The following is a 24,493-nucleotide window of genomic DNA, read 5'->3' on the forward strand; positions in this document are numbered from 1 at the left end:
AAAGGAATGACATTATCTTATCATCCTGCAGAAATGGTGATCATTCCAAGTTCAAATGTTGGCCATAGCATTTTAAATGTGTGACAAATTTGTGTGAACTCGAATACCGTGATTTCTGCATTGACGGAAGGCCATTTTATAACATTTTTTATAACATTTTACGCTAGAGGTTAAACCAACGTTCTAGTGCACTCTGTTATGTGAACTATAAGAATCAATAGAATGAACGGTTGAAATAAAATATCTGTTACTCTATGGACGATTATCACGATTCCAGGGTTCACCCCCTATGCATTTCAAATCAACCTTTATCCAGAATATTGGCGTATTGATAATAATCAAGGTAGCATCGATTTATTTTCCTATTTTAGTAAAATGGAAAGCACAGATAATGATAGATGAGAATTTTACGTATCTGTCCTGTTTTTGTATGTTTTCCGTATGGTTATTGAGTCTCATTTGTCACAGCAGCGAAACAAGAAAGTATTCTTATGTTTTGAGTTGTGTTTGTATGATTGTAATTCTGAACAATATATAATTAAAATACATCAAAAAACAACAAAACATGACTTGTATTCAAGGAAAAGTTCATTAAGCAATACTTCATTTCATTTTACAAACTCAGCAAAGGAATGACGTCAGGAATTCGTCTATCTCCATCCTCGTGTCTGTTGCTCTCTGCACATGTTGAGGTAACTGCCTGTATTGTAAATAAAAATGAGACCTGAGATTACGACCAGTATTGTAATTAAGAAACTTGAGGTAATTACCTGTTGTAATTAAGAAACTTGAGGTAACTACCTGTGTAATTAAGAAACTTGAGGTAACTACCTGTGTAATTAAGAAACTTGAGGTAACTACCTGTGTAATTAAGAAACTTAAGGTAACTGCCTGTTGTTATTAAGAAACTTAAGGTAACTGCCTGTTGTTATTAAGAACGAAAACTGAGGTAATTGCCTGTATTGCAAATAAGAACGAGACCTGAGATTACAGCCTGTATTGTAATTAAGAAACTAGAGGTAATTACCTGTTGTAATTAAGAAACTTGAGGTAACTACATGTGTAATTAAGAAACTTAATGTAACGGCCAGTTTTAATTAGGAAACTTGAGGTAACTACTTGTTATTATTTAAAAAAAAACATGATGTAACTGCCTGTTGAAATTAAGAAACTTGTAGTAACTGCCTTTTGTAATTAAGAAACTTTATGTAACTGTCTGCTGTAATTAAGAAATTTGGGGTGACTGCCTGTTGTTATTAAGAAACTTAATGTAACAACCTTTTGTAATTAAAAAAACTTGATGTAACTGCCTGTTGTAAATTAGAAACTTTAGGTAACTGTCCTTCGTTATTAAGAAACTTTATGTAACTGCCTGTTGTTATTAAGAAACTTTAGGTAACTGTCTTTTGTAATTAAGAAACTTGAGGTAACTGCCTGTTGTAATTAAGAAACTTTATGTAACAACCTTTTGTAATTAAAAAAGCTTGATGTAACTGCCTGTTGTAAATTAGAAACTTTAGGTAACTGTCCTTCGTTATTAAGAAACTTTATGTAACTGCCTGTTGTTATTAAGAAACCTGAGGTAACTGTCTGTTGTAATTATACTTTAACATTGTTTTATTTCGATTTTGAATGTCATCTTAACAACCAAGTCAAGTGACAGATACATGTCGACACAAACAACTGAAAAGAACTCTGGCAAGGAAATCTTCAAGACCATGGGCGTTACAACATACTTTGCTTCTCCACATCCTACGTCTTGTGAGTAAAATTAGGCACCTCTTACACCAATGAGATAGATAAAGGTTCTATTTTTCCCAGCATTTGCACAGATTTCACATAAAGTAACGAAACTATACATAATGGAATGTTTACTCGATAAAAAAAAGCACGTCCATTATTTTATTGTCTATTTGTTCATTTTGTTCTTTTAGCATTAAATATTGTTAAAGATACCAGAATTAATATTGCTATCTGCAGTTTCCCTAAATAAATACGTAAAACTTAAAAATAATTTCACCTGACTAGGAAACTGCTAAGCTTAAGGATTTAACGTTGGGACGAAAATATACTTAGCATGGTTTCAAGCTTTGATATCATGAAGTATTCATAACGTAACGTGAGCGATCAGTTTGAGGGATGTCACTTCCTACCTTTCTCTATTTTGATGCAGCTGGACGAGTTCCCGGCGCTCCATCATTTTCTGAAACAAAAGACAAAAGAAATACCGTAACCTGTGTCTCCTGCGTAATAAAAAGTAAATGTCGATACAATATGTTTTTGGTATTTGATCTAGCTGTTGTCTCGCTGTGAGAGGGACCATTACAAAAGGAGGGGGTTACAATGTGAAATTAACCGTCATTGACAAATCCTTTTGGTATTTGATCTAGCGTTGCTGTCTCGCTGTGAGAGGAACCATTACCAATTTGGAGGGGGAGGTGTTCGGATTTAAAATGTGGATGCGTAATTAACCGTCATTGACAAATCCTTAGGTATTTGATCTAGCGTTGCTGTCTCGCTGTGAGAGGAACCATTACAAATTGTGGGAAAAACTTAAATGTTGATGTGTAATTTACCGTCATTGACAAATCTTTTAGGAATTTGATCTAACAATGCTGTCTCGCTATGTAAAAAATGATAATTTTCCCGGAGAAAGAAGCCTTGTTATATTGTTTGTATCCGTGCGACCATCTTACGTATTCCTTGTGCTTATTTCACATCCAAAACACTAAGCGATCTCAGTAATATTCAGCAAAATACACAACGTTTCAGGATATCAATTTGCATACTTTTTTGTACTTTATTTAACCCAGTTCTGTTTCCGCGTGATGATGTGGTCGCTATGTCAACCAAAATTGATACAGTATCTAAAGATATAGCTGCAAAAATCGAAAACGTATTTTAGCGCTATTCTTTCAATAGCACAATGATATTTTCGCTAATTACCGCTAATTTATATACGTTTACAATATTCGCTACACTAAATTTCACATTTCTCTTACATGTTTACCATTTACCTTTTGTATGAAGCCATGCTTCTTTTTTGAATAATTTTCCAAAGTCGAGAGCTCGTTTCAGATTTTTATCGAGACTGAGTTGTTCATGTGAGCTATCTTTGGTACGGGGTAACCAGAGGCCAAGGTTCCGGGTGACGTCTCTTTTCCAACCTACACAGTTGTTCGAACCTGTCAACATTGGAATATGCTAAATTTTAAAAAAAGACACGAGAAAAATTTCAACGTTTCAACGGACTTATAAGCCAAACTAAAATTAAATAATACCACGACAAACTATAAACAAGAGAAAGGTTTGCACGGAGATTAATGAAGAGAAGAACAAGACCAGGTGTTCCGGAAGAGCAAGCTTCTTTTGCTTCATCGACGAGATCTGCCCGAGTATGTCATTTATTTAATCATGGTCCCTATCTAGGAGTTGGCATTCTGTCCTTTGTATAATCAGGTCTGTATTAATTTGAATTTTTCCTTCTTTGGTCTTCCATCCTCTTATCTACTCCGAACACTGAGCATAGACAATAAGACAGAAGTGGAGACTGCATAGACAAGTATTTATAACTGTCAAAACAAAAGATGGTCTACCATCGGCCATTTTTGTTTCAGATCGATTCCAAATAGGACAACGAACGACTTAAGATTAAGAGGAACATATCTAAGACAATTGAGATTGATCCCTGCAGTTATCTATAAACTACGGAAACGAACATTGCGATCAATTTATCATCTTGTCTCTCTCTCTCTCTCTCTTTTTTTTTTTTTTTTTATCTAACTCAACATTGCTTAGTCAGCTTCAATATAACAACTTAAGCCAACGCGATGAAAAACAAAATGTACGCAAAATGCCAGTTAGTGCAGATACTCCATGGACACTGTAAACATTGTTACGTCATCTGTATTTATAAATGTAGACAATGCATTTTTATATGAATAAACTTATGAGCATCAAAATGGGGTGCAACATTAACTCACATGTGTACTCTGAGCATTTTGGTTCTTGAGAAGAAGTCGTTGAAACACATTTGATTCCTTTGACCTAAAACCTTGGTCAACGTCTTTTCAAAAAAAAAAGTTGCTAATCCCTTTAACACAGGCAGAATGCTACTTGCTTTTACGGAGAAGAAATTAAGGCATTTGACGCCTGTGGTCTTGGAATATCAATTATTGTAACAAACTTAGAAGCCCTTTATGTCAACACGCTGCACATTCAATATCGATATCCTGTGCCGATTAAATGGAAAAATTCACAGCATATGAAAGTTAAAAGACGTGAAATAGCGCTTTTAAAAACGAATTTAGAGTTAGATACAGTAGAACCATACAATGGGTTGTGCCGGGGACTTATTTCACTTGCACGCTATGCAGGTAGGGCGTAATTGTACCTGCTGCCACAAATGCATGATCACAGAAAGCGACTGAACTTAGAATCTTTATATATTCATTCTTTTCTAGAAACCTTTCGTCTTCCAAATGTCTCCATTGTCATTGCCATATTTCAGGTATTTTAGTTGAGCGTGCGCCCTTTTGAACAAGACTTCGAGTTTTGTCCCCAAACCAAGACATACTAGAGACTTTAACAATGGTAGTTACTACCTCTGCTTCTCGTTCACCTGTTGTAAAGATATTATTCGTATACATTTCAGTGTGTTAGCGCTATAAAGTCGCCTTCAGTTTCGCACAACTAGGAGGTTTACACGAACACATCGACCCAGCCAAAACACATATGCAACATATGGATTCACCTTGCATACACCGAAAGGTCGTCGTTAAATGACCGTTGTTGTTGACCGGACATCAAGAAATATATACTAAACTAAAGCTCGCTTGTTCTTCGCACAAATTAGCTTACAATAAACATAGACGTGTCATGTAAAATGTATTGAATGAATAGGACAGGTTGGACAGTCTAAGATGTGTCAACTGTGTCCTTTATGCAAGTTGATTAATTGAAATTTTTAACGTTCGTATAGTATCAATGCGATTGTAGTAGGCCTACTTACAAACACCACATGAAGACTGACAGTTCTTTAACATGTAGTCAGGATTGATAAAACATTGCCCAGAGTTCGCCCAGGGTACACACTCGGAGCTGTAGTCGATACAACCTGAAGTACATGATATATAAATAAATTGGATTATTACATTTTAATTGTGCAAAACAAAACTCATAGTTTAGATTTATATTATTTCAATTGTTTTTGTTTCATAAAAATGTATGAAAAATATCAAAAGACAAACACCGACATGTTGATAGAAATTTAATTCAAATACAAATTTGATAAAACTACGGTAAAACAAGAACAATAGAAAGGTTTACACGGAGACTCCTTAAAAAAAAATCTACATAGAATAAGACCAGGTGTTCTGGAACGGTAAGCGTCTTCTGCTTCATCTAGTGTTATTCTCTTTGTATTTTTTTCTGTATTCTCCGTGTAATTCTTTCTTTTGTTCATGCCTTGTCTTAATTTTGTTGAATTTGAGTTTGAATTACGATTACGTTCGCATGTTGGTATTTTCATGTTGCTGGAGGCCCATCGCAGAGCTTCCAGAGCAAATAAGATCAATTTTCCTGTCCAAGGACAAACTCGCATTACCACAGTTGTTTCCGTTTCTCAGCTTCCCCTAAAGCACAAACCGCCAAGGGTTGGGAGCATCGAGCAAACGGATTGTACCTTTATTGGGTCTTTCGAACGGATTGTGTTTTGCTTACTTATTTATTCATTTATTTATCTTTTTGTAGAAATACAAATATTACATTTAATCAATGTAACTTTGTGTTGTTACATTGTAGCTGTTGAAAGAAAGATATTGTCAAAAAGTGAAATATCACATTTAAAGGAATTGAAATCTACTTACACAGATTGCACGAATACTGGCAGTTGATGTGCATATATTCCGGATTTACATCACACTCCCCAACTCTCGCCCAGTAATCGCATAATTCGTTATTGTCACAGCAACCTACGAAACATAACACGTTAATGATGGCGCTGGAAGACTGGACAAGACACAAGTGAATGACACCTTCCGATACAAATTTAGAATTAGATACAGTAGAGCTAACCAGTTCATTTGACTGTATCATTCAGCTATTTCGCCCTTCTAAGATTCCTCAGAGATGCTTAGGGCCTAAACTTTGAAGCCTAGGAGACGAAAGAAGAAAATCCAAGCTCACAGAAAGTAGTCAAAATCTAAATAGGGAGTTGTACTAGCCCCATAATTGAATACATTTCGTAATTTAATAAATCAGATAATTTTAAAATGATTTCACGTGCATGCGTAATTGTGGCATACAACTAACGACTTAAAGTCCACCAGCAGTGTATACCAACGGTCCAGGGATTACACTAGTATATATGTCTAACCGGTCACAAACATCTCAGAAATCATGATTTTGACAAGAATATATAAATGTTTATGTACTGGATAACTTATAGATACAATCTATGGTTATGTAATATCCAACATCCGGTATTTCGAAATTTTCCTCATGTTTCCGCAAATATGTTGTTTATATACCATATAACTGCCATTTCAATATCTATATCTTACTTACCTGAGCCTGCATACGGATCGGTCATTCTTCTTAGTGGAGTTTTTTCTGTGTATAGAGTGAATTAATACATGTACAATTTTAGAAAAACAATGATTCACTACAAAAGAATTTCCAAAACGGTTGTGATACTATCATGGAGTGAAAATAACACAAAATAACCAATGGTATTTTTACTCAAAATTGACCAATCAGATCACATTATCAACACTGAAAACATGAAGTTTTCTCAAGAGTGCATTCTGGTACCCTTCAGGAATGACAATTCTGGTAGAAATTGCGAAAACATAGCTCTATAAAATGAGAAGAAACTTTAATGTATTATATGAACTTTAGTCAATTGATAACTATCGTGTTTCTATTTAAAGACTTGAGTGAGGTTAATGACAAAATTCCCGCATACGGAAAAAAAACATGAAAGACTCGCTATTCATCAAGACACAAAAATATCTGCTACAGATATTTAAACAATACCGTGTATTTTCTCAGCGTATAGTTGTTATAAATTGCAGTCTGGACGGCATAATCAGTGGATATTTTTTTACAGTATAGACCGTGGTTTAATATAGCAGGTATTTCTCAATAAACTTTTGATACTATAAAAAATAACATTAATAAAAATCAGCGTTATTACGTTGGTTATAAACAACGAATATTGAAGTATTTACTAAAACATTTTTTTTTTATTTTTTATGTAAAATCTAATCTTAGTGAGTTGTTTAAGAAAAACAAGTAACAAAATAAATTTTAAATACTGACTTTCAAACCATCAAAAGATTTCAATATTTGATAATATACCTTGTTTCGCGTGTTTCTGAAGGGTATCCCTGACCTGAAGGATCTTACTTATAACATTCCCGAGACTGACTTTAGATGATGGAACGGTCTTATCGTCCAACGGGTGCTCATCAGTCTGTGTCAGTTCAGAGGCGTAGATAATCGGAACCAACTAGAAATAACAACAGTCGACGGTTGAGAACACTTAATCGGTAAAATAATTAAAAATTATGAATTTACAAAAAAAAAAAAAAAAAAACACAAGAAAGATAAATATGCCCGGCTGCGTAATAACAAAACATTGATCACGAGTTTGATAATATGTCTGAAGACAAAAGGAAATTCGTGTGAATACAAACCTATTCAGAGTAACAATGTGGACACTGATCTATTGAAAACATAAAACTTTTAAGGTCTTTATCATTCGAATTTCTTAAATCGTCTAAACTTTCATCCCTGCTGAAGATTTAAGGTTATTCAACTTTTTTACCCTATCAAGGCCCTGTCCTCTGCCCCCGGGGGTCAGGCACACCGTTGATACAAAATTGAATCGCCTTCACACAGTAATGTTCTAGACCAAAATTTTGACAAGATCCTGCAATCTTACAAAATAAAACAGATTGCTCATAATTTGCAACATTCCGCTGTTTGGGCCCAGCCCCACATGCCCCTTTCTACAAACCTTCTGCTAGAAAAAACAAACAAAAAAACAAAACAAAGTACAAAAAATGTTGGAAACACAGACAGCCATATAGATGCAAATATATTTACAATAAGTGAGAGAGAAAATAAGATTTATAGAGACTTACTGCGAGCAGCGCCACCACCGTCATCCTGATAAACGCCATGTTCACCTGATAAGAATGAAGCGAGATAAATGTATCCGCTTGCGAGAGTTTGATATTTTATACATACTGAGATAAATGAACTATTTGACATCTGTAAATCTACGTGAACTTTCAGGAAATTGTTCATTATATATAATTATGTCTGTTCTGAATGTCAAATACAAGTGTAATATGTGGAAATAGCAAAAATGGGGCGTCTTCATACAAAGTAGGAAAAATCTGTTTTCAAATCCTGTGGTGGTATTTCCAATTCTCCGTCATCGTTATAATTTATCGCTGATTTTCTTTTCTGTTCCTTGGCGTATAACTATTTATAATCAAGCCACAACATAATGGCCGTCCATAATTAGGTCCAAATTATGTTCTTTTTATTTTGATTGTCTATAATTATGATTTTCCCAAACACGTTTTTAAAACATACTCAGCCCTTACAGAACAGGACAACATCGGGAGTCAGCGTCAGAAAACACAGACAGAGCAGCAAAAGCACAATATAACACAAATTGTTTACTTAACGTCTTTAGATGAAATTAAAATAAATAAAAAAGAAAATACATTTCTTTTTAAATCTTAATTTATTTTCCCTTTGATCATATTTTCACTTGTACTCAAAAACCAAATGTTTGTATTTATCGATATTTACAGTCAAGTTCATTAGGCCTGCGCGAAAATACAAGATACAAAAATTAACAGATTGCTAGTTTCAAAATAGGTGCCCCAACAATTAGTCGCCTCGTTACGACAGGTAGCGAGATACATTCGGTATATTCATTCCTCGATACCTACATCGGTTGCGCTGTGGAGCGTCATTAAATAGAACGAACACTTAATTAAAGTCGAGCTATAGAAAAAAAAACAAGAAAATACCAACATATCAACATAATTTTAATCTAAACTCAAGTCAATAAAACTAGGGCAAAACGTGAACAAAAAGAAAGATTTCCACAAAGATTCCTAAAACAAAGTACAAGGAAGAGACGACCAGGTGTTGCGGAAGGATAAGCGTCTTCTGCTTTATCGACAACACCATGGAAACCTTGGTTAATCCAAGTAAGTATGTCACGTTCTCAAATAAAAAAAACAAGGTATAAAACAATGGAACCAATAGGCGAACACTATGACGACCTTAAAATTTCCCCATAGATTGGAAAATATACGTGAACAGCTGTTAAGTTTGACTCGAGCACGAGAGGTATTATACAACGCAGTGCATGTGAATTGTTCGGGAGGCTGGGAAATGTTAATTTCGTGATATTGCGGTTTTGTTTTAAGTTATATTGCTGATTGTTAACAACTAGGATCGGTTAGGAACGGCCTCTCGGTGTATGCAAACCGACTTTTAAGTGCTACCACACGGAAGTGTACAGCCGAAGACATATGCTAGGACACCCCACCAAGAAACATAGACTAACAACGGGCTGCCCAGGTCTACAGACAGTACAGTACAATATGGAGATTGACAAGTTAACGAAATCTTCACTCGCGCACACAGAGACACTGACCTAGTTAGATCTAGAAATACTGTTGTAACAGCTTGCTCGTTTCGAATACATCTGTGTCTATTTACGAAAGTCACAATTTCACAGATGGCGTTGTTGTATCACAGCACGAGCGGTCTGTTATTAGCACTACCAGATTGTGGAAAAGTCCTTCCTTTAACGTCGCAAAAACCGTTCTGTTTTAATACTGGAAACAGATTCATGTTTCCTGAAACCTGTCTCGAGGTGTGAAAATTTAACCACGTGTACATGTACATTACATGTGTCTCCTATACAATCCCATTCAAGGTCACGTGACTTGATCATGGTCATGGTGACCTAATTCGATCGTTCTCTGTCCATCAGTCCGTCCGTCCGTCCGTGTGTTACATTCATTTTCTGAACACAATTGTTTACGTTACTATGCAATGATCAAATTTAGTCTGCATCCTTGTACCAATACGATGTCGGATGAGTTTGACAAAGAGATCGATTAGATCAGCATATGCATACATAATGGCTATTTTTAGTTTTTATTTTCATTGGACCTTGTGGTCACGATCACTTGATAAAACAGGAACATATTTTGATGAAACTTCACATACCGTCTTTAGTTAATTTTAAATTAATTACTTTGATGAGCTGTTCCACAATGGGACCGATTTACTTGTTATTAAAGAGTTAAAGACATTTGTAGTTTATTTCCATGCATCACGTTAACATGATTCTTTACATAAATATAAACAGATTTTTATGAAATTTGGAATGCAGTCTTATATCAAAAAGGTTTTGGGTGAGTTGTAATTTCCTAAAGTAATTGCAGGCTTATGGCCCTTTCCTACTTATATTACTATTTGACCTTGTGAACTTGGGAGTAGATCTGAACTGGGTTTTTTTTTATCAAACTTGGTGTGCTGCCTTATATAAATCAGATTTCAGACGAGTTCAAAAATTGGACTGATTTAGAGTCATGGTCCTTTGCATTGTTATCATCGTGGGCCATGTTGACACGAAAATCTGAATAAAAATGGACAGATTTTTGATAAAACTTAGCACACAGTCATCTATCATTAAGACCTGGAATTGTTCAAATTGGACCAATTTGATGTAATTTAGCGTAATGGCGCTTGTATTTCAATTTCGGTTGAAATTAGGCAGGTGACCGTTTGCCGCTATGGGCCAATTGTTTGACATTTCAATGACGTTGGAATTTTCTTTGTCTCCTACATTTAACATTTACAACGTTAGTGACAAGTTTTAGAACTATGAATAGACTAAAGGACTAGGGGGGGGGAGGGGTCCACCATCTGATTATCAAATAGAGGCATGTCCATGAATTACGTGATTGAAGACATGGCATTCAGGTTACGTTAATCCCCAAAGACTGAAGTTTACATGTAATGTTTTCAACCTGCAATCGCAAAGAATGTACAAAAACACACAAGTGAATATCACCAATTACTACAGGGTTTAGTTTTTGGTCTGTATATCGTTTAACATCTTGTTATCATCTTTGTCCATTAAACAATGTCTCCTTATGCGAGGTGCGAGTGATTGAGTCGATAGTTCGTGAATGCCTCCTTTTGATGTCAATTTTATAGTGCTATCACACTGAAATGTACCAGTCTTACTCATTACCTGTCAGGCATAAATAAAAACAGAAAATACGACAATTTAATAAAAACGTAATCGAAATTCAAAATAAATGGCAAAGCAAAATAAAGATTAACACGTAGATCCAAAAAGCAAGATGAGAATAAGACCAGGTGTTTCAGAAGGAATGCAGTTTTGAAGTTAATTTTTTAGAGCTAAAAATGACCTCATTGGCAAATTAGAACTGCTTCGGCATTCTAAGACTAGTCAGTGAATCTAAGGGCTTGAATTGTTAAAACCAAGGAGACAACTGAGGAAAACATTTCATTATCACACGACTGCTAGGATTTGTCATTTTATAAAGTTATTAAATAACTTTTCCAAACTACACACGTGTAACGTATATCGTAATTGATTTAATGTCATATAAACGACACACAAAATAACATCTCGGGGACTCGGGGGATCTTTCCCAATACGAAAGAAAAGCAACTGACACTTTCAACAACAAACACGTGTAAATGGATTCAAAATTCAAAACAGTGTTAATAAATCGGCCTCAATCTGACCTTTAAAGCCAAAAGCACATGTTCGATGGAAAATCTCCGGTGACACTTTTCACGTATCAACACGAGCAACGTGTACTAGCAACGTGTGTAATTTAGCTAAACGTTTCAGTTGTGCTGGTATGATAAATGGAATATGACATTTCAGAGAAACAAACAAGTTCGTCGAGATCGTTTCGAGGGGTGCAAAGTTGGATCCACGCTGTTAACAGTGACGTCAAACCGGCAAGCGATTTTAAGGCGAGAATCCTTATTTGTCATAAACTATAAAAAGATAAAAAAAACTTTCACCTAAACATGGATGGCAAGAAAAGGCGGTGTTGTGCAAAAATTGGATTTGAATTCCATCTCCTCATAACTTAAAAGAATCGGTCACGTGCATCACTTTGATTACGTCATTGTCGTCATCATCGTTTAAAGATTGTTTCTGAAACATGTATATCGTCAGCGACTAGAAAACTCCTAATACGGCCAGTTTGTCTATCATTTTCTGATAATGTAAAACCCCATTTGACCCTCTCTCTGCCACAACAGGTTTTGAAGGTGCCGACGTTTTGAGTTGATGATGTCGCATAAGACAAGGTTCTGTTTTTGCATATTACCGTTTAGATTTTGACTTTGATCATGTAGGATTTTTCTTAGTCGCCTCCCAGGTTTCAAATTTAAGGTCCTTAGCATCAGTGACAAGTCCTAGATGGGCGAAACAGCTGTATGATGCAGTTAAATTCATCGTTTGACTCTAATGAATCTCACTCTAAATCATGAAATGGTGCCATTAACTTTTATATAATAATAAACTTTATTTATTTTACAACAATTGCGAAACAAGTTATGTCAACTGATACTAATCACTCTTGCTGGCTCGAATGTAAGCGCGCGTGGGGTCTTATTGGGCCATTAACTTGTATGTCTTTTGTACAACCTATTTAAAGTACGTTCTAAATTTTAAGGAATCAATTCAAACTTCTGTATCTTTCATTTCCCCTTACAATCAGTTAGATATAGGACGAGAAGGAACACTTATGTGTACATGATTTGAAGGGTAATGCCCGTTAATCATTAGAAATTAGTGTTTATTTGCTAAACTAGAAATATATATACACCTGTTTCAGAATTCATGTATACCTTTAACTCAAAACATTAAGTGTTTAACATTTTAGTTTGAGTCTGATGACTTTAATACTCAATATGCTACAAACAGTACTAAAATGGAAAATAGACATTTCATAGCCAGCATATTTGACCATGCTGTAATGAAACTAAAACCGGATCACAAAGTGTTGCAATTCAGTTTTAGGTCAACTGACTCAAACGGTTATCAAATTACTTCTTCTTAATCACCGAAAGGCCCAGAGTGCTGGTATTCTACCTGTAAAATGATTGGATGGAGGGCTAGTAAGTTTTTAAATGAATAATCTTGACCTACTTTCAAGATCACAGGGGTCAAATATGTTAAGATATTTAAACAACTTCTCAATATCTAAAAAGTCAATGGTGCTGATATTGGACCAGTATCATGCTGGGATGAAGAGCTACCAAGTTTGTTCATATGATTGACCCTGGCCCAGTTTCAAGGTCACATGTGTCAAAAATGTCGAAATCTTTAAACGACTTCTCAATATTCAAAATGTCCAGGGTGCTGGTACTGGGCACGTAGCATGTTTGATAAAATACATGACCTTGACTCATTTTCCAGGTCACAAGGGATAAATATGTAAAAATCTTTAAATTACTTCTTCTCAATAACCAAAAGATTCAGAGTCCTGATTATCAGCTTGTAGCATGCTGTGACGAAGTGTTACCAATTTTGTTCATGTGATTGTCATTTTCTCTTTTTAGAGGTCACAAGGGTCAAATGTGTTAAAACCTTCAAACGAATTCTTTCCAAGAAGGTCCAGGCTGTTATATTGGTTCCTTTATATTGGTAGATGAAAGGAAATCGATTTGTTCAAATAATTGACGTTGACTTATATTCAAGTTAAACGAGGTTGAGATCTTAAAATGAATTTATTTTTCTACAAGCACACGGTTCCGTGTAATGGCCTTTGTGTTGTAGCACGTTTAAAGAATATGATTGCGGAATTTCGCGGAAAAGCTTTTTATGAATTTCTGTTAAGCTCATTTGGCCTCTATATTATATAGGTCATTATAGTCAGATGACCGTAAAAGCCCGTTGACCTCTTGTTCTTTCATACCAGCATGAAACAAAAAATATTTCTATCAAATCTTATAATCAATATTTGAACACGTTTCAAAAACAAAAACAGCACGTTAATGTATTAAATTAATACTTTGATAAATGGTTATTTTCAAAACATTTTGGTTAATGTGACGTCATTTACAGCTTATTCGCGCCACGTTTTCATTCATGAGCGGTCATGTGACCTTCAAATCGAAATTGCACGGTAATTGAGTGACGAGAGAGACATCCAATAAGTTGATATACTCTGATTGCTACACTCCGAGTGACGAGTAATCAGGTATGAGGTAACAGCTGTTTTATTTACATCATGATGTGATAAAAGGGTAACACATGTGTCGATGGACGGAGAGGGAGTTGTTTACATCGGTAGTCGGTAGTAGCGGTTTGTAACAGAGGGAGAAAAGGAAATTGATTTGCATTCCTATCTGATTGTGATAAGGTGTCGCTAACGTTGGCTTGTTGATTTGATGGTAGCTAGATTTTCATCTAATTCATCATTCAAAAAATTCATTTTCGACCAAAAGTATCATCAAGATGAAAATCAATCTTGTGGTAACATTTGACACAGAAGTGATAAACAGGTGACGCTTTGTTTTGGTGATGTAATATTTGTGTTCAACTCGAAGTGCGTTACGTGTAAAATATAGAATAATTCTTTTTTCATGCAAAACAATACCTGGAGGAAAAATGCATGTAAAACATTATTTTTACGCTTCATTGACTTTTCTTCAATCATTGTTTAATATGTAAGCACCTTTGGGATTTAGATGTGTGCATGCGTGTCTCTTCTGTTGCAAGAAACTCTTCAATGTAAGTAACCTAATTTTGTAGAATATTTTTTTCACAATTCTGATGTTCAACTCTTTGTTCAGATGTTAACACAGGTAGAACACACAAACTCATTTTTATAAAACGTTGTAAGTGTGTGGTTGTGATGCCTTCTCCACTATGAACAACACGATACGTGCTAAAAACATTCGCGGGAAAATGGCTGCAGTTTTAGAACGAGTTGTCTGGCTTGGAATACAAAGCCGTCAGAAGAATAAAAACACGTGTCGCCTGTCTTTGATATTTCATCAGATGTCTGTTCGAACTTGAAAAAATTCACGAGTTTTTTTATTGTGGTGACTAGGCTGGCCATATCATACATCATATATAGGGGTGTCAGTGTGTTTCAGCTGTCTCTGAAATTGTAACCACATATAACACATTTACAGCATGTCTTCCTGGAGTGTTGCTTACTGCTTCCGTCTTATTTTGTTTATTTAATCTTTTATTTGTATTGTTTTTGTGCTTTTTATTTTTTATTCTGTTTTTTTTTTCGGGTGGGGGGTAGGTGTAAAAACGGGACAATATGATTTTTTTGTGAAAATTTGAGAAAAAATTAGCAATTTTCAGAGATCAGCATTTGCAGTTTAATGTATAGTAACTTTAACAAAGTGTGAGAAAAAAAGTGTACAGAAACCTTGAAAATTTATTAAAATTTTCAGGAGAAAATAAAAAAAAATTAAAATATCTATTCAATTGCATAGATATGTAAATGTCTTTTTACAAAAAATCTTTTTCAATGATTTAAACACATTTTATTATCAGAAAATGAATCAGAGACCCATACTTACAACTTATAAACTATTCTTTTGAATCATACAAAGTATCAAACAATATAAAAATATGCGTCTACAATTAGAAAATAATGACCATATAAGGAAATAATGACCATAAGGAAATAATGACCACACGAACAATTCGGGGATTGGCAAATACCAACCCTATATAAATCTGAACGTAAGCCACTACAGTGATGTCTAGTGGGGCCATGTATAACAGAGAGGTATCGATTATTAGAATGTAAATAATCAGGACAGAGCAAAAGGCTTTTTTCATAAAATCCAGACGATTTTCGGGGGACTTGATAGTTGTCTGGATTTCTTAACTCCATGTTTAAGTCACGCCTATTAGGCGGTATCAAGCTTTCTAAGTATAGAGGGACGTTTTTGTTATGTATTTTGTAGAATGTGGTAGGCTTTGATTCCTCTCTTCTATGTTTGAGTGGATTTCAGCCTGTTTCGGTATATAAAGAGTCACGAGAGGCCATGGATGTGAGGCCAGAGACGATTTTAGTTGCTTCTAACTTAATTTTTTCTAGGGAGTCGGAAAAGTGTTCCGAACATCCATTCCAAACACACGAGACATATTCAAGCACAGGCCGTATATATGATACATATATTGTATTGAGAGTAGGTTTATCTTCTTTATACTTCAGTTTTTTCAAAGTATTGCCTTTTTGAGAAGATTTAATGAAATGGTGTCTGTGGTCTCCATTTGCAATTACTACTAAGAGTTACTCCTAAATGACGATGTGATGTTGCACTGACGTCACTCAAGTGATTCTATAACCTTCCGAGGAGTGGAATGACATATTGGTCAAACTTCAATTGTGTCTTTCAGATATCGACAATTGGATGAAATGCAACTTACTTAAATGAAATCAGGGCAAGACAGAAATAATTGTGTTTACACCTATGCGCCCGCGAAGCAAATTTCAAAACAGTCAGCTCACTGCAGCAGTGTAATTACGCCAGCACCAGTTGTGAAAAACCTGGTGTGTACTTGGACCGCTCTTTGACAAAATGGAACAACAAGTTGATGCCATTGTCAGATCGTGTTTCCTTCAGATTCACAACATAGGATGTATTGGTCAATATCTAACGTCAGACGCCTGTAAGACACTTGTTCAATGGCAATGCGCTTCTGTATAGTATACCGAATACTCTGTTGGAAAAAACAACAAAAGGCTCAAAATGCTACAGCTCGACTTGTGACTGGAACAATGAGACCACATTACACCGGTGCCTGTGTCACTTCATTAATTGCCTGTAGAGTTCCGATGCCAATATAATCTTCTAGTGCATGTTTACAGTGTCCTACATGGACCCTTTCCTGACTACTTGAAAGAGCTGATTGTTCTATATGTTCCAGCAAGGACACTGAGATCACAGTCTAGTGATATGCTGATTGTCCCTAAAACAAGAACTGCTACATACGGAGTCAGCTGTTTTGATCACTCGGCAGCATAGTTGTGGAATGATCTACCTTGCCACTTGTGTAAATGTGACTCACTCACAGTATTCAAATCCAGACTGAAAATGCATTTCTTCAAACGTGCTTTTGATGTGTAAATAGTGTTTTAACTGTGTTTTAATTAGTTTGCGCTAGTATTTGACTCTTCCGAAATTTACCCAATACTTATTGGTATTATCATAGATGTATAAGTGATTATTTTGTATATTTTTATAGAAGAGATAAAAAAAAATATGGCTTGTAACGCACTTTAGAGCTGACCTTTTTAACAGCATGGAGTGCTATATAAATATCGCATATTATTATTATTATCATTAACTCTATCGGCTCACCATTGCATACCAAATTTGACTTAAACAGGATTGAACTGCATCAGCTTTTAACTAGTTTGCAACCTTGGAAAATCCTGATTCGATGTTAGTTTGATTTCCTTTTAAAATGCAGACGATTTCTGAAGAGAGGAATCGGCCGAAAACAGTATGATTAATGTTTGCATGGAATTAGCTAAGTCATTAATATAAAAACGAGAAAGTAAGTACAGAACCATGGGAAACCCTGCTGTAATATGTTTGAAAGAAAAAGTGTTTTTTCCATATACAACAGATTGTTGTCTGTTGCTTAAATAGTTTTCCAATCAAGATAGATACTTTCCTTCTATCCCATGCTGACAAGTTTTAACAAAAGACCTTTATGTCAGACTTTGTCAAAAGCTTTTGTCTTTTCACAAAAAACAATACAAAAACATTCATTATCATAACAGCAGAGACACTATTACGATACAAATATCAACTGGTAGACTCTGGATTGATCTGAAAAGCATCCAAATTTATACTTATAAAAATATCATTGTCTCTAGCAAAGGTAAAAACAACCTTAAACACGCATCTTTCCATAATCTTAGGCAGACAACTCAATAAAGAAATTGGCATCTAGTATAATTTGGTCTGGACCAACGGTCTTTCCTATATGAAGAATGGATAAAATATCGATAACTTCTTTTTCGTGTATGACAAGCTGGTAAGAGAAGCTTGGTATAATGATCTGTTTTATAAATGATATTAATAACATCACATTTATATAATCAAGTAAAGTTATTTCATAGTGACTACCCTTTGATATTCCTTTAGAAAAAATTATCTAAACATTTAACTTTTTTATCTAATACATACACTAATTTCAAATTGTTTTGCCCACGGGAGAGACGTGATCTTAAGCTCCAGGGCAAAATCTCTCTCATGACATGCAGCTCCGTGGTAATTCTTTCATGCTGACCCTTTTTGTGTAACGATAATAGTTTTAAGGAGAACCAAAATTGGTCTCGGTCAATGAAGTAAGCAAAAACTCCGTCAGCGCAGGACCAAAATTTCTGTTCGGGAACAAGTTTCCCTCTACTTTCTTCCCTCTGTCTTTTCTCTATCTTCTGATGGAAGACGAATCTGTTCTGCTTGGACTGTGGCTAATGACGTGATCAGGTTAACGTTGACCAATTTAGCCTGCTACACTTTTTGAGGCTGGATCTCTTGAAGCACCTGGTGGCTTCCTCACTGATAATCATGCGGGAAGACCGTCACATACTATAAAGACTAAAAGAGGTGAAGCATCTTGTCCAAGGATACAACCACGCCGATATGGGAAGGACAATACTCAGGTTACACTCGTAACCCCTGAAGTATCGATGATGCACTACTGGCATCTCATCAAACCTCAAACGCTGCTATGCCCTTTTGCGAAGCATTTTGATCCAACCTGAGTGAAACGTAAGTTACAGTCGAGCGTACCTTCAGATCTCCTTGAGCTTGAGTGCGAACTGAAATCTGATATTGAACAATTTCAGCTTTAGGTGATGTGCTGAGATTTCTGTTAATGGTATTGATTTATTGACGCTGAGATTGAGTTTTTTGAGTTTGTACTCAAGTTTCAGCTTGAGTTGGTTTCAAGTACGTTTTTAATAAATAATTTACGGGACTGATGTTTCAGAAATCTATATACGTACAAGATAAAATGTTCCTATACACATAACTACAGCTGATCACAATGTACGACCTGTGATTTGGACTTTGCACTGCGGTGGATGCGATAAATGTTAGCATGCAAACACTCGAGCACCAAATACAATCCGTTCCATCGTTTTTGAAATGTATTCGTCCATGTTTTGATTTCATACATCCATGCGTGGTCCCCACAACCATATCTGCAATTCTACTCATGAGTTATTCACTTTCTTTATCTGGTCACTCGACAGTTTCATTTGGTCACGTGCAACTAAGCCAAGCGGGAAAAAAATTACGACATGAAATCAACTCAGATGGGAAGACACCAACATTGTTATGTTATATACCGGCAGCTGGCATCAACAAGGGAATGTCACAATCTTTCTGATCATTTGATACAAAAGCGGATTACATATTTGCAATTGTTCTTTTTGCTTTTTCAATTTGTCTTATATCCTCAACCTGCTTGTCACTTTTCAATTCATTAGAATACTTACGTTCGTCTAAAATTATCAGATATATGTAAATAACGAAGTTTATTAAACTATAAGTCTCGTGCACCTAACCATCTGGACTTTTCCGTTCCTTTCGCTTTTCCTCAATCGCCTCCTAGGCGTCATAATTTTGGCATCTAGCATCAGTAACGAGTCCTAGAAGGACGAAACGGTAGATAATGCAGTTTCATATCCCAAGTAACTGTTACAAATTCATCTCTCTACAAGTATAAGGGTCCGTTTATTCCAGGCGAGCTTCCCCCACCCCTTTCCTCCGTCCTCCCGACAGAACTTTGTTTCTCTGATTCTAGTTGTTTCCACTTTTTCTCCTTCGGAGTTTACCTATAAGGGATAAGTACGTGGCTAGTAAATTAGAAATAACATTAGGGTTCCAACCATCTTCGTGGTTATCCGAGTGTCTTTGCTGAGTTTGCTTTCTCATTATCTTTACTATCAGATTGCTTCTGCAATTTCACCAAACAAGGCACTGACTTCTTTTGTGAGAGAAATCACTTCGTCTTTGACTTCTTGGAGTCGTCGTTTTCACTAGAAGGTATTGCTGTGTTGTCTTAGTACAACAAACTGTGCGTATAGGTCTGTTTATTTGCCTGTCTTCTCAAAATTGCACAAAAGACACACGAAAAATAGTTTCTATAAATACAATTTCTGTGGAGCCAAACAGTACCTGGGCCTGATCATGCAGCTGTTTCGTTCTTCTAGGACTCGTCGATAATGCAAAGAGCCTAGATTTTAAACCTAGGAAACGACTAAGGAAAATCCAGAGAGATCGAAATATCAAAATCACAATGATAGCATAAAAGACATGTGAATAACTTACTGCTTAAAATTCTGCTACTTTTGTATGTATTAGTCTGGACTCTTCCAGTCGCAATCTGTGTCTGGAATTGATTCGTTAGAGTGTCATTGATTCGATTCCCTACTAGTTTTGAATCATCAGTTGGGAAGGCACATCGTGTCAGCCTCCTTATTGATTGAGCTTACTCGGGAATTGATTCATCTTTAGCACGTGCGCGAGATTGCATATTAGCTCGGGATGGTTCCGTTCAACTAGGGATTTGAATTCTGTATGACTAGTTACATCTTGCATTTCCGGATGCTGGCTGATCAGTGCAATTTTGAAACATATGACCTATTGTTAAGCTGTGATAAAAAATTCAAACTGTAAGATATCTTTTAAAAATCAGTTATACTGTTGTGGCTTCATGAAAACCGTATATACGACAGCATACTTTGTTTATTCGGAAATAAGAACCATTAGCATTCCTATTTCTTTCGTGGTTTAGCGGTGTGCTATGCCTATAACCTGTCATTTGATTACCGCGATCATCTTCAGATACAACATCTTTCTCAGCATTTTTACACTGTTTACTAAATCTTGTAGAACTCTAGGATTAATAATACTGCAGCATCCATCTCTTTTCTTATTACAAAGTAAATATCTTACGAGGACAGCTGTGTCAGATGTTGACAATGAAACATTATCAGGAAAGGCTGCACTAGACATGCAAGTCCTTGAAAGGTGCACTGAAGGTTCAAAGGTAACCATTATGGTGTATTATTTGTCTGATAGATTTAGAAATAGTATAAGGTTTATATTATAGTTACGAGGTAAGTGAAATAACAGTTTGATTGACTAAGTATTGGTTACTTTATCATAAACGACCATCAACGTCGTATTGAGCGTGACTATGAGGGAGTCACTGAAAGGCTTCTTAGTGCAGAAGTTGCATTTAGCACTGCTAATATATTGATAATTTCCCCATCTGCTTTTATATCCGCACAGTGACTTTATTTATTATTTACCCAGCTGTCATTCTCCCTGCTCTGGTCTGAATCTATAATCATGATGTACCGCAGAGCTTCAACAACGGGCTGCTTTTTAAGACATAATGCAGCTAGGCCTGGTTTGTCGTCGGCCTTTATGTACTGTGTGACGTCACAACATGGTGTCGCCTCCGTCGGTCTGCTCAGCAGCATCAGCCCCCGCGCTGACATTAGTTAGGCATATATTCCAGGCATTCTTCACACAGAACGTAGCTATCTCGTTCGCGGTAAAACTGCCTATTTACCCCAAAATACAGGCGATTATGTCATACTTCACATTGGGTGTGTGTTATGTGTTTAGGAGCTGTAAGTTATATCTACATAATAAATAACGTGACAGGTACTTGGCTTCTACCTAACAGCTGACCGTGCCATTTTGCTAAGGGTTTAGCACGTGTGGTTGAAGAACAGACTTCAATGTCGTTTGTGTAATACTTGACTCAAAGTTCTCTCAAAAACTAGCCGGTGTTTCCCCATATCATAACAGAAAGTTTTTGCTCTCTTTTGACACATACATATGACACGACGATATGTTTCGTTCCGAGATCCCCAAACATAAACACAGTTATCTTGCCCGAAGAGAACCTTGAAATCATCACTACATGTGATCTGTCTGCTGTGTTCATTAACTGTACACCCTCGTTACCATAAACACCGGGGGAGTTGCTTTCCACCAATGACTTCTTTGACACCCTTTCTTAAGACACGTCTGAAAATAGCAGTCATGCGAAAAAAGGCCGGACAGCTCTTCCACTTCGGCAGTGGGAGACTATTGTATCCTTAGACTCTTCTATTGGTGTTTACAATCCGCAACAGACGTCTCCCCCACGCAATTTGGTCGACCCGACTGAGGGGCATTTTCGACGCTTTCGTTTTCACCAGAATTTTCTTATGTACGAACTATATTCATATTCTAATACACTTTAAAATATTTCACTTATTCTGTGTCTCTCTTTCTTTTAACCCATGATATCTTCTTTCGAGCCCGATGACAGTCTGTTTGATCTGCTACCCATGTTTCTTTACAAGCAGACGCCAGAGTGGCAAGGATTGGCCCGGCTCATTCAGATTACAGGGATAGTTGGAAATACGACACTAGACGCAAAAAAGAAACAAACTCTTCAAAACTTAGGTAAAAATATGAAAAATTTTGCGAAAACTTTGGCGCGGGGTTTTATCTTGGAAACAGTGTAACAACAATTCCTTTGAAGCAATGCTTTCACACGAGTATATTCTTTAATGATACAACTGACCTCCCTGGCCGTGTTACCGCTTGTATGATCTTAAAATTCTTAAATTTGCTGACTTGTCAAAAGCAGTTTTTAACCAGGTGACAGATGCCATGTGTACTGAAGAACTCTGCATCTGTTTTTGATGTTCAAATTTTGCACAACTGTTGCTCTCTTTGTCTTTTCGGTGTGCAAACGTTCTTTGTCTTTGTTTCGTTTTTTAAATTTGTTTTGTTCCTAACTATCACAAGGAGACTTACACGAACATACATAGCATACATAGGGAAAGACTTTGTTTTTACTTCCGCTTTAGGAAGGACATCAGTAATGAAAAGCAAATCAGTGTCGTAATATAATTTATCAAATGGCAGTCGCATGAACAACATCCCTAATCTGTTATTTGGAATTAGAAAGAATTATCAGTGACAGTTTCTCTTATTTTGACAATGGCGGAATATATTGGTTAATTTCAATACGGCAATTAAAACACCGCCATATCAATAAAATCTCAATTCAAAATTAACTAAAATTGACCAGTTTTAAAATTCGAGTCACCTCTCTACACTTCAAAGTCGCAAAATTTTACAGGTATTTTTTTCCTTTAAAGTTGACTAGAATTGCCAGATCAAAGTTTCAAATGAAGGTTTTTTTATGAAATTATGAAGTAAATTTTATCAATGAGAAATTCGTCAAAAGTCAAAGTCACTGCTTTGAAGATCAAAAGGAAAATATCTTACCTGATAATGCTTTACTGCGATATCATGAACCAGAGAAATTGAAATGGAACCAGAAAATATATGATTATTCAAGTATCAATGTCAACATTCTATCAATTAACTGGTAAACAATTTTGTCTCAATAGAATTAATCAAAAACAAATTGAATTAAAAGAAGAGTTACAATGCAACTTGAGGATGTAAAAGTTAAGAATTACAGATTAGAGCCCATCCCATCACACAACAAAATGTCTTACTCTTAAATCATCCTCGATGCTCCAGAGGTTTCGCTCTATACACCCCTGGAACATGTCATGGCAAAACTGAATGTTCCATGTGCCACACCTTGTGGACAAGATGAAAAACTAGTTTGGTCCTTTGACGTACACCAAACGAATCCCGAGGTCGCATAATAAGATCCAGTTCCATTGTAATATTCGAAAGGAGCGTATCAGCATGTGATTGGTCAGTTCTGTTTCTTCTGGAACTAATCAAATTACTTCTCTTGTTTCTTTAATTTTGCCATGAAATTTCCCACGGTTGCAGAGACCGAAGATGATCGTAATCCCTGGAGTATCGAGAATGCTTTTAAATACAACTAAAATATATACAGGTTGCCATGTAAGGTCTAAATCATCATAGCAAATATATTTTGCATTCGGCGCATATCAGGGCTCTTTATCTATGTAACTTCCTTTTAAACTAAGGGTTTTAATGGCTCTTTCTGACACGTCAGTGCTTTCGTAGCTGTTTGTCCATCATGTAACGCCATCAGTACTGTTCCTGGTCTGTCTAGTCGATATTTACCGCTTATCTAACCTTGACCTCATTGTCTAAAAAGACGTCAAGTTGTTGACATGATGTATCATGACTTCATGAAGAAGCACGGAGTTCAGCTTGTTTACATTTCAGAAAAAACTAGAGAGAATATTGTTTTCCCGAATATTTTGTAATGATTTTTTATGGAACAGATTGAAGCATTACATTCAATTTCATGATAGATTCATAAAACTATTTTTCATGACGCTTTATTTAGAGGCTGTTTCTATTCCAATAAATTTGAATGAAAATGATCCTAAAGTTCGGAAATGAAAAGATGAATTGAAGT

At 35.8% G+C, this 24,493-nt stretch overlaps 1 protein-coding gene across 1 annotated transcript; it reads right to left on the reverse strand.

The window, feature by feature from the left end:
• Positions 1–570: 570 nt before the first annotated feature.
• Positions 571–8,214, reverse strand: LOC132550433 (putative tyrosinase-like protein tyr-1). Its single transcript, XM_060214501.1, has 8 exons — positions 8,151–8,214; positions 7,363–7,513; positions 6,568–6,612; positions 5,868–5,972; positions 5,012–5,116; positions 3,018–3,185; positions 2,154–2,203; positions 571–700 (listed from the first exon to the last, which is right to left on the reverse strand). Exons 1-7 carry the CDS (start codon positions 8,187–8,189, stop codon positions 2,160–2,162), a joined length of 657 nt encoding a protein of 218 aa, XP_060070484.1. The 5' UTR covers positions 8,190–8,214; the 3' UTR covers positions 571–700; positions 2,154–2,159.
• Positions 8,215–24,493: the final 16,279 nt, after the last annotated feature.

This window comes from Ylistrum balloti, unplaced genomic scaffold (genome assembly GCF_031769215.1).
Source record: "Ylistrum balloti isolate Yb309-2 unplaced genomic scaffold, AGI_CSIRO_Ybal_v1 Utg370124, whole genome shotgun sequence".
Taxonomy (NCBI): domain Eukaryota; kingdom Metazoa; phylum Mollusca; class Bivalvia; order Pectinida; family Pectinidae; genus Ylistrum; species Ylistrum balloti.